This window comes from Echinops telfairi, unplaced genomic scaffold, assembly GCF_000313985.2.
Source record: "Echinops telfairi isolate 266 unplaced genomic scaffold, ASM31398v2 ScPeMD7_443;HRSCAF=831, whole genome shotgun sequence".
In the NCBI taxonomy this organism is placed as follows: Eukaryota; Metazoa; Chordata; class Mammalia; order Afrosoricida; family Tenrecidae; genus Echinops; species Echinops telfairi.
Genome location: NW_022104341.1, coordinates 75368451 through 75379574, shown reverse-complemented (window position 1 = coordinate 75379574; position 11124 = coordinate 75368451). Strand labels below are relative to the sequence as shown.

At 37.0% G+C, this 11124-nt stretch overlaps 1 protein-coding gene across 6 annotated transcripts in view; it reads right to left on the bottom strand.

The window, feature by feature from the left end:
- Positions 1-65: 65 nt before the first annotated feature.
- Positions 66-11124, bottom strand: part of TUT4 (terminal uridylyl transferase 4) — a 128381-nt gene continuing 117322 nt past the window's right edge. For 3 of the 6 annotated variants that reach the window (XM_045291971.1, XM_045291972.1, XM_045291973.1), the window contains exons 29-30: positions 2190-2348; positions 66-583 (exon numbers count right to left, since the gene is read on the bottom strand). In XM_045291971.1, coding sequence (XP_045147906.1) covers positions 495-583; positions 2190-2348 — 248 coding nt within the window. In that variant the 3' untranslated portion in view covers positions 66-494. Of the gene's footprint in view, positions 673-2189; positions 2349-11124 lie in introns of all 6 variants that reach the window. The other 3 variants (XM_004699421.2, XM_004699422.2, XM_045291974.1) reach the window with 1 other exon arrangement.

Sequence of the window (11124 nt, the reverse complement as noted above, 5' to 3'; positions counted from 1 at the left end):
AACTTTTCACTCAGTTTGACTACTTTCAATACGCAAGGATGTAAAAGAAAAAGAAAATCTGGATCTTTGTTTTAGCTTTATTTTATTTTTTTTCCTTTTAAAAAGTTTTTGGCACTACAAGGCTCTGTAAAGAATAGAAGTGACAAATTTAAAACACATGAAATTCTTTCCTAAGTCTTAAGAACAATATACTATATAAAGTCTGAAGCAACCAAAGTATGAATACAGCTAATAGAAAATAAAGAATGTCATTTTTTAAATTCTCTCTTTATACAATTCATCAAGGTTAAACAAAACATAAAACTCCCTTAAAAATAGGGTAATAAAATAGATGAAATTTGTATCACTCAATTTGGTGATACTGGTAAAAACTATAGTTCATATTTATATACAAATAATACAGTCTTTAAAAACAGTCTTAGAATTTAAATAATCTATCTAAACGTGTTAAAATTTTAAACCAGGACCTGATTTGTTTTGCTTTCCATTAAATGTCACTTTTTCTGCTGAATGTAACTGACATTGAGGTACGGATACCCTTGAGACAGCAGGATTGGCTGGTTGCTGTGCATCGGTAGACCAGCTGAAAGAAAATGGACTCGCATTACTCCGACACGTTTCCTCTCGGTGGGTGGGGACAACGCTCTCTACACCGACGGTTGGCACATCTGTCTGTTGGATACAACACAGACAGGAAACTGAAAGGCTGGTGCCTGTTTATCTGAAAACCCCCTTAGAATTAACTTGAAGCTAGTTCTCTTTTTTCTCTATACAGTAAGGAGATCAAGCATGTCAAACATTTTGGAAGGGAATTGGGAGAGGAGATAGAAGGAAGAGAGATATGAGTTCATGAAAGAAATGAGAGCAAGTGAAAGAGAGATGGGTGGGAAAAGTCAAGGTGAAGAAACCCACCAGAGGGGAACGTCAAACTCTCCCTGTAAAAAAAGGTTTGTATAACCAATCATCATATCCTTCAACCCTAATTCTTTCCTGAGAAGTTCTTTCCTGACCAACCATAATCAAGATTATGTCACTCTTTAAAGTAGGGCTGTCTTAGCAATATGTTTACAGTTCAGGAGAACTTAACTGTATCGTGACTGAAACTTACACCAAGGACCTGAACGAGCTCTGTCCAAAGTTATTTCAATCAGTCAGTGTCATGAGTGCCTTTCCTAATTTCTTGAACTCCTACTTTGATTGTAATGACCCTGATCTTATTTTTTTTAACCTCTAGATTAACTAAGTCCTGATGGACAGACACAGACAATCCTTAATAGCACTATGTCAAAATAAGATTCTACAATTTCTTCAGAATTTTCTTGAGTTTGCAATATTCAATAACTAGGTCAAAGCCATTACTGATTACTATATCAGCACCACTAGAACAAAATGAATTGTAGTGTCATTCAAGTACTAGTTTTACTAAAGAAATCTGACCCCCAAAGAAAATAATAATAATAATAATCCTAAGTAAAGTCCAAAGTCTTTAATACTATCTATGAAATTTCATCATACCCTCTACCCTCTCTAGTCTCATTACTTACACAGCTTTCCCGTATACTTAAGCTTTAGCCTTATTTTCTCTTCTTTCTTCATAATGCTGGGTAAAACGGAAAGACTGCATATTTTACTCCCTCAACTAAGAACACCTCCCCTCTAATCCAGAAGTTCCCAAACTGATTTGGCCTACCAGTCCTTTTCAGAAAATATATGAAATAGTGTTTCCACCATCTAATTTTTATTCAATATCCCACACTTTCCTCCTAGGCTACTATCATATCCCTGGATCATTCTAGCACCTGCCCAGGATGGTATCACCCACTTTGGGAAACACTGTTCTCATCCCTAGAAAAAGTTTAAGATCGAGTCCAAATGTCCAAATCTTCTGTGAATTAATTTCTGGCCTCCCAACCCTTTATATATATCCTTGATCCCTCTACTTAACAAAGCTAACTGATCTAAGTGCTATGCTTACCTACTTTAAATTCTAGATCACCTATTGTGCATTAATTAAGTGTGGGGATATTTTATGCATGTTGAACAAGCAGCACAATCTGACACACAGTATGCTGTCAATGTATGCTTACTCAATGCCTGAATTTAACTCCCATATCCTGGTCATGGCTGAAGCTTCCTGTTCTAGAATAAAAACCCACCCTGCTTGTTAATTTATTTATGAGTAACGGTACCTTGAGTATAGAAAGGTTTGTTGGGCTGAAATCTGGGATTTCCCTGATGCATGAAGTTTTGATGCAAACCATAAGGCCACGAAGCTGGGACAAGGGGAAAATGGGGACGTGGTGCATGTTCCCAAGGAATCGGAGGATTTAGTCCTGGAAAGCCTGGCTCTGCATTTCAATGAGAAAGAAAAAACATATTATGAAACACCAATTTATCCATTCAAATTTTTCCTCAGATTTACTCAATGACCACCAATGACCAAGAATAAATGCACATACTAAAAAAAAAAATTATAACAAATCAAACACTGTAAATGTGCTCAAAATATTCACAGAAAACACGTAATAAGACATATAATAATATATGACAATACTGCTATAAAAGAGATACACAGAAGGCTATGAAACTAATCTAGCCTTTAAAGTTGGTTAGGTGTAGCTTCCTTAAATAACTGACTAAGCTGGATTTGAAAAACAAGTCGGGAAATGGGAAGAAAGGAGGGCATTTTCAGCAGAAGGCCTGGTATGCTCAAAAGCCTACAGTAAGCATATCCACCAAGGGTAGGCGATGCCAAAAATCTGTAGAGATAGTGACAGAAAAATCCAGAAATGTAGATGGTATATGTTAGCTAAAAGAAACCTAGCACATTAAGAACATATTTTATTCCCAAAACACCACTAACCCCAAACATCAATTATATCTTGATCTGAAAGATGATCCTATCAGGAGCTTTAAGCAATATGGATTTTGGTTGAGAACTTTAGTTTGAAGTCAAATAGATCTAGGTTGAAGTATCAGTTCCAAATACAGAATTTTGAATCTCAGCTGATGATTAAAACATAAAGTGGTTGATACAAAGTCTGACAGAGAAGTAAGGACTATCAAAGTATGGGCCTTATTCTTTTATGGCTCGTCTATTCTCAGATTCCCTACCCTTCCCCCAATCTCCCTCTTTTCGGACATTAACTTCCCCTAACCCAGATAACACTAATCTACCCTCTAGCCCTTAGGTTTCCAAACTTATTTGGCCTACTACCTTCTTTTAAGGACAAAGAAAACAAAACCCAGCCCCCCTGGACAATGACAAAACATCTGTATTACCGCTCATAATCCAAGGTCTCTGCCTTTTAGCCACGTTGGGTGGCCCAGTGCCCCAGGTACGAGGGAGCCAAGTCAGTACCAAGTCAGTAGTTTGTGAAACACTGCTCTAGTCAGTAGGTAACCAGCAAAGTATGATGCTTATGGTATGCAAACTTTGCATTTTCCCCAGTGTTTATTGGACTCATATAATATTTGTCCTTTTGTAACTAAAAAACTTCACTCAGCATAATGTCCTCTAAATCCATCCATGTCACGAGGTGCTTGTTCATTATTATCGCACACTGATTTGCACTGCATTTCATTTGTTACATAGACCAGAGTTTGGCCATTCCCCACTTTGGGCACTTAGGTTGTTTCGATCTTCTTGCTACTGTTAATGTGATGAACATGAATGTGCATACCATCTCCCCGTACTGTGTTGCTCACTTCTGTATATAACAAGTAGCATGATTTCTGGGCCATAGAGTATTTCTATTCCCATTTTTTAAGGAAGTGTGCCATAATCTTTTCTACAGTGGTTGTACTGTTTTATAACCCCAGCAGCAGTGTCTCAGGGTTCCAAACTCTCCATACCCACTCCAGCATTTGTATTTTACTTATTTGAACTTTATTATCGATGCCAGTGTGAGGTAGTATCTCACTTATGTTTTGATTTGCAACTCTTCGATGGCTAATCATCTTAAACATTTCTTCATGTTTGTTGGCCACCTGGATGTCTTCTTGGGCAAGCTATGTTTCATGTTCACTGCCCATTTTTTAACTGGGTTGTCTTTTCTTGTTGAGGTATTGTAGTTGTCTGGTAAGATTGTAGAGATTAATCCCGTATCTGTCATTGCCAAAATTTTTTCCTAGCGCATGGGTTGTTTTTCCCCTTTGGTAGAATCTTTTAGTGTACACAAGTGTATTCTTTTTAAGAGGTCCTCGCCATCTATTTGGAGCCCTGGTCGTGTAGTGGCTAAGCATTGGGCTGCCATTCCAAGGCCAGCAGTCGGAAACCACGAGCCATTTGATGGGAAAAAGACTGACTTTCTACTCGCATAAGCAGGTATAATCTTGGAAACTCACAGTGGTAGTTTTACCTTGTGCTATAGCAGCGATTATCAACCTGTGGGTCACAACCCCTTTGGGGGTCGAACGACCCTTTCGCAGGGGTTGCTTAAGACCATTGGAAAACACGTATTTCAGATGGTCTTAGGTAAGGAGACACTGCTGTCTATCCGTCTCCAGGCGGGTCCGCCCACATGCAGATACGCCCACATACGAGTCCCTGGCGTGAAGACTGTTCCCCATGCTACACCATGCTTCAAGAGAAAATTTCATTTATTTGTAATTAGAAATAAATATTTCACTAGAATTACATACTGTTTTTGTGATTAATCACTATGCTTTAATTATGTTCAATTTGTAGCAATGAAAATACATCCTGCATAGCAGATATTTACATAATGATTCATAACAGTAGCAAAATTACAGTTATGAAGTAGCACCAAAAATAAATTTATGGTTGGGGGTCACCACAACACGAGGAGCTGTATTAAAGGGTCACAGCATGAGGAAGGTTGAGAACCACTGTCCTATAGGGTCACTATCCATCAGTATTGACAGGACAGCAGTGAGTGAGTGAATGATTGATCTGTTTGAATGCTGTCAAGGACTTTGTCTTGCTTGGATCAATCAATGCTCAGGGCAGCAGCAGTGAAGAGATCAAATGACACACTGAATTGGGTAAATCTGATGCATAAAACCTCTTTTTACTTTAAGGACTAAGATGCACCTGACAGAAGTCATGGTCTTTTTAATTGCCTCATTTGAATAGAAAAGTTGGGCATTGAATAAGGAAGACTGCAAAGGAATTGATGCATTTGAATGGTGGTGCTGTGCTCGTGAGGAATATGGAAAGTAACATGGATATGCAAAAGAACCACAAATCTCTCTTGGAGGCAATAATGGTGAGACTTGGACTCAGCCATATCAGGACAGACCAGTCCCTGAAGAAGGAAAAGGCAGCAGGGCAGCAAAAAAAGACCTTCAACAAGATAAACTGACACAGTGGCTGCATGTGTGCTGGAAAAGAATGTGTAGTGTTGAGTGGATTTTTGTGTATAAGTCTAAGAGGTCAAGTTGATTGTGTTTTAGCTTTTCTTTCAGTTTCTTTCCAGTTCTTCTGTCCTTCCTCGAGCGTGGTGTATTAAAGTTCTCTACTATTATTATAGTCTGTTTCTGTAAATATAGAAGGTTTGACTGATGTATTTTAAAAGTCTTTCTGTTATGATTGCATAGCTATTATGGTTATGCAGCATCCTTGTTCAATTGTCCCTTTGATAATGATGTAAGGTCCATCTTTAATGGTAGCTTTTGCCTTGAGTCTATTTTATTAAGAGATAAATATCGCTACTCTGATCTTGTTTTACTTGTCAATGGCTTGATATATTGTTTTCCATCTTTGATTTTTAGTCTGGTTTTGTTGTTGTTTTTCAAAGGCAGCGGTTCTCAACCTGTGGGTCGCAAACCCTTTGGGGGTCAAATGACCCTTTCACAGGGGTCACCCGATTCATAACAGTAGCAAAGTTACAGTCATGAAATAACAATGAAAATAATTTTATGGTTGGGGGTCAACAAACATGAGGAACTGTATTAAAGGGTCGCATTAGGAAGGTTGAGAACCACTGTTCTAAAACATGCTTCTTTAAGCAGCACATTGATAGGTCCTGCTTTCTTATACATTCTGCTACTCTGTCTCTTAACTGGTGCATTTAATCCATTTACATTCAGTGCTGTTATTGAAGGACATCAGTTTATTGGTACCATTTTTCTGTGTGCTTTGATGGTTGTGTTAGTATCTTTTTTACTCACTCTTTTCTGTGCCGAGTTCGTTTTGCGTAACCCCCTGCCCTCCACCCCCCCACCCCCTTCACATTTGTGGCTGTTTCACTATCTACAAAGTTTTTATGAGTCTCCTTTGTTTTATTTTGATGAGATTGATCCCAGGTTTAACACAATACTATTGAAATCTGCTTAATTTCTTCTCTGTTAGAATGCTTTGTATCGAGCATTAGTCCTTCTTATCTTCATTTTGGATTTTTTTTTTTTTTGGCTCCCTATTTTCTGTCTTCCAAGTTTGTTTTACTTTATGCAGTGTAACTTCTGGGCTGTGTTAGCATGTGTGTTGATCACAAGGTGGTGTCTGCTTCTGCTGTTGCTGTTCTGTTTAAAAGCTGGTTTTGTTTTAATTGATTCCTTTAATTTCTCCCTATCTGGAAGTACCCTTATTTCTACCTCATGCTTGATGAACAATTCTGCTGGATGTAAGATTCTTGGTTGGCAGTGTTCTTTTTCTTTCAGAATTTTGTGTCATCTCATTGCCTTCTTGCTTGCATAGTTTATGCTGAAAAATCCAAGCTTAATCTTATTGGTTCCCCTTGGTAGTTAGTATTTGTTTTTCCCAAAAGGCTCTCAGAATTGTTTCCCTGTCCTTGATTATGTATTTTCAGACCCATACCTTGTATTTGATGATACTATTTCATGGTGATTTGATAGAGGAGTCTATCCTGATGAGAGTTCTTTCAGCTTCCAGATAGTTATCTTCCCCCAGCAAGTGTCCAGCGGCTCTTGCACAATTTTCTCTGTGCTTTTTTCGTGCTTGTTTCTTCCTGTTCTGGAATTCCTATCAAACATGGTTCTCCTCTTGATTACGCCCTATATAATTCTTGGGTTTCCTTTGGATTAAAAAATTTTTTACAGCTCATTCTTCTCTTAGTTTAGCACTGAGAGAATTGTTTCCAAGCTCCTTGGCTAGGCCTTCTATTTCTTAAATTCTATTACTGTGTTTTTTCAATGTTTTATCTATTTCTAATATCTCAGTATTTATCATCTGGATTTGATGTTTTTGTAGTTTCTAATTTTTCATTTATTTTGTCAGATTTCTCTTGTACTCATTATAGTTTTGTTTTTAAATAGCTTTCTCAATCTTATTTCTAGTTGTTAAGCATACCTAAGAATTATTTTTCTGAATTCCTTTTTCAGGTATTTCAATGGCTAATCTTCCTCGGGGAGGTCTTTTGGTTCTGTATATTGATCATTTGTTTGTGGCATTTTCCTTTCTTCATCTGAACTGTAACTGTCTTCTATTGTGGTGGTTTAAAATTTGTGTTTATTTTCTGATTTGGTAGTGGATGGGTAGTGGTCCTTGTCTATTAAATGAAACTATTGGAGGTGCTAGAGTAGCAAGATCATATGGAGAATTATCTCCATCAAGTGGAGCAAGACATGAGTGACTTTTTTAAAAAGACAAGTCTAAAACAAACAAAAACCCATGAAATAAAAACCAAAGAGAAAAACAAAAGCAGCAGCAGTAGCAACAGAAGAAAACAAAACACGATAGTGGAGCCTGCAGCTAGAAAAAAAGGAAAAGGGGATTGGGGGGAGAAAAAAAGTCCCGAACAAGCCAAGGGAACTTCAGAGTACTGTCAACTTCGGTTGACACTGAACAGGTGCAGTCACTGTAGCCCTGACATTCATGAATGTGTGGGGGCACCTGTCTAGCGCGTCTCTATTGTTTTGTTTTGTTTTTAAAAACCCTATACTCAATCACTGTTCTGCTCCGATTTATGTATCTATTTCAGCGCTGCTTGATTTGGATAGCCTTTGGCTATTCCTCTCCATAAGAAAAAGCACTGAGGGTATCAGCTCTGCCATTTTAGTGCTTCTGTGTGGGGACACTCACTTTATACAATGGAGGAGAATATGTGGGCCCCATTTAAGAAAAAAAGGGGTTGGGGAGACCCACGTCTAGTCTGGCAGCCCATACTAGTGATGGCTGTGCTGAGATCAGGAGTATATAGGCCTCATCTAACAAACCCATTCCTTGAGTTTAATAAAAAAAGAAAAAGAAAGATACCCACACAACTATCAACTCCAGTCTACTGGAGAGTAAATGGGCTCATGGCTCCTCCTTGTACTTGGGAGCCTTGTAAAAAACTGGAAACTACAGAAGACTGCCAGTGAGGTACAGTATGGGGGGCCCTCCTATTCTGTCTCCTTGTCATACACTCAAAAAGCCTCAGATATTGTTTCTTGTTCTCTGATTTGGCTTACTCAATTTTTCTGTCTCAGAGATTCAGGCCCCAGTTTTTTTCTGATTATAGATTTTCTTGTTGTTGTAGAAGGTTATCTACAGTGAATTCTCTATGCTGCCTTAAAAAAAAGTGAGTCCTAGTCTTAGTATTACCCTCACAAATCTGTCTTATTTCCTCTTCCTAAATCCTTCAGTACAATGCTACCTGCATTCTCTGGATTGTTTCTGGTGGAGTCTTATATGCAGAGTCACAACATGCTAGGAAATAATCTGAAAACCGCTGCTTCTACTCACTGCACTACCTAGAAGGAACTCAAAACAGAGAGAAGTGGTGGACAGATGCAGAGAAACTAAAATCCACACTACTCACATTACAACTAAGGTTTCTCAGTAGTTAACCAGACTATAAAGTAGTTGCTTTTAGTAGCTGATTCACTGCCAAGTCCATAAAGCCATGTTACAACTAAGGGCTGAACTGAAGGGCCCACGGTTAACAAAATAAGTGAGACTTAGTATTCAGGTGTGAACAACTGAGAAATAGTGTTCTAACATAAAAGGTTATTTTTTAGGATATAGTCCACTTTCACAACCAAATAATTTAATAATCTAATTCCATAAAGGCCTTTTTTTTTCAATGGGGCAAGCACAAATCCCCTACTCTTAACACAATCACTATTATCCTTTCAATGTATTGCCATTAATCCTCCCATTTTAATATAACAAAAGTCATCCTACCAGCTTTAAGCTGTAACTAAAATAAGTTATTTTATGTATAATTTTAGCTACAGTATTCCTTATGAGTATGTATTCATCCAATAAATAATATTACTAAATAATTTACCACATAATATATGATGTGAATAACATATCTACCATATATCAGGTATTATACTACATATAAGTGAGAGACAACAACAGATATGGGACAATTTTTAGCCACTAGAGGTTTACTCTATTGGGTTATTTGGACAAATAGACAATTTCAACACAGTAAAACAAGTGGCATGACATGAATATAAAGGAAACATGGAGAACAGAAAAATTAACAAATATATTTTGAGGACAGGATCAGTAAAGATTAAGAAAAGTGTCCTTAGCAATTAAAGTGATCTAAATTAAAAAGTGAAATAAGGCATATTATGAAGCAAGCTAGAAGAAAGTAAAAATCAGTAGCAGAAATTAATGCAGAGGCAGTGGGAACTATTTGGACAAATAACTACACCCACTCCTCACTTATCCACATGATTCACTTCCAAAGACTAGGCTGTTGTACAAAAACTGGCTTTATGCTAAAATGTAGGATTAACCACATCAGATCACAAAATACCTAAATGACTACATGGTTGCATGACTCCCAAATTACATCATTACTTTATATGTCAAATCACTAAGAACATTGGCCCAGCCTGAGATTACTCAACAAGCACGGTAAGCACAGCCTTACTTACTAAACACAAGTAAGCCTGTGCTTAACTTGCTTATTGAGTAATGTGACACTGTGGCCCAAACTGACACATAAACCTTAACCACTACAAACCAACATCACTTTTACTTTGTACTGTGGTTTTGTTATTGCCAGATGTACATAGTCAAAACAGTACAAATAGATAAAATATTCTCTATTATGATCCGAAATGTAAAAAGTCAGATATTGATGTAGTTGATAGTGAAGAGCAGGTACAGGGGTAAGGGACAGCATGGTATATTTGTGGCTCAAACGTAAGTGAACAACTAGTGCTAAGGGGAAGGGAGGTTCAAAGTTATAAAACATGTACATTAAAATATTTTAATGAATGGCTAGAAACTATGTCTACATTCGTAGTAATAAAGCTCGATGACTATCATAGTATATCCCATGCTATATTCAATAAACCCATATTCACTAAAATAGAGACCATATTTTTTTAAAGCCATACAGTCTTTGATTTTTTATTTTCATTTTTCAAATTTATTTTTAAACTTTTAAATATTTTCCTATGAAACTTTTACAGAAAATCTGAAGACTTTTATTATGGTGAATATCCATATACTTGTCACTAAGATTATACAATAATCATTTTATAAAACTTACTTTAAGTCATATATTCTTTGATTTTAGAAATCTAAACAGTATCCCCAGTCTAACATTATAATTTGCATTGTTTTTGGAAGAAGTTGGAACTTCTTCAATCATTAATGTTCTAAGGAATAGTATATGTTTGTTTAGATTATCACTAAACTCGTCCCTTAAAATTGATAAAGCTCTTAGCTACTACATTTCAGGATAAATGGAATAGTTAATATTATATGTGAAATTGGCTAGCCTACTAAACTGAAAAATAAATTTGCTTGTTTAGGGAAAGTTCTTAAAAAGGACAGGTTCATCTTTCTAGAATATCAGTAATAAAAGAAAATCACCATCACTATTCAAAAACTCCCAATAAAATAAAGGACCTAAGCAACAATTACCAATGGTTGCTTTGACCACTAAAAGTAAAAATTACCGTATATACTCAAGTATAAGCTGACCCGAATATCAGCCGAGGCACCTAATTTTACCAGAAAAACTACATTAAAAATGTGCTGAAAAACTCGGCTTGTACACAATTGAGATAGTTAAGGTTTATTGTACCAACCCGGCCGATAAACACATGTGGGATTAATTGAAGGGCAGAGAGATAAATGGCTCAGTGAGCCTCGCCTTTCTTGTTCTTGGGTCTCTTGCTCTGATGATCAGACCAGGGTGCAGCTGCCTTAGCCAGTTCCCTGCTTCAGCTGGCAAGGCTCAC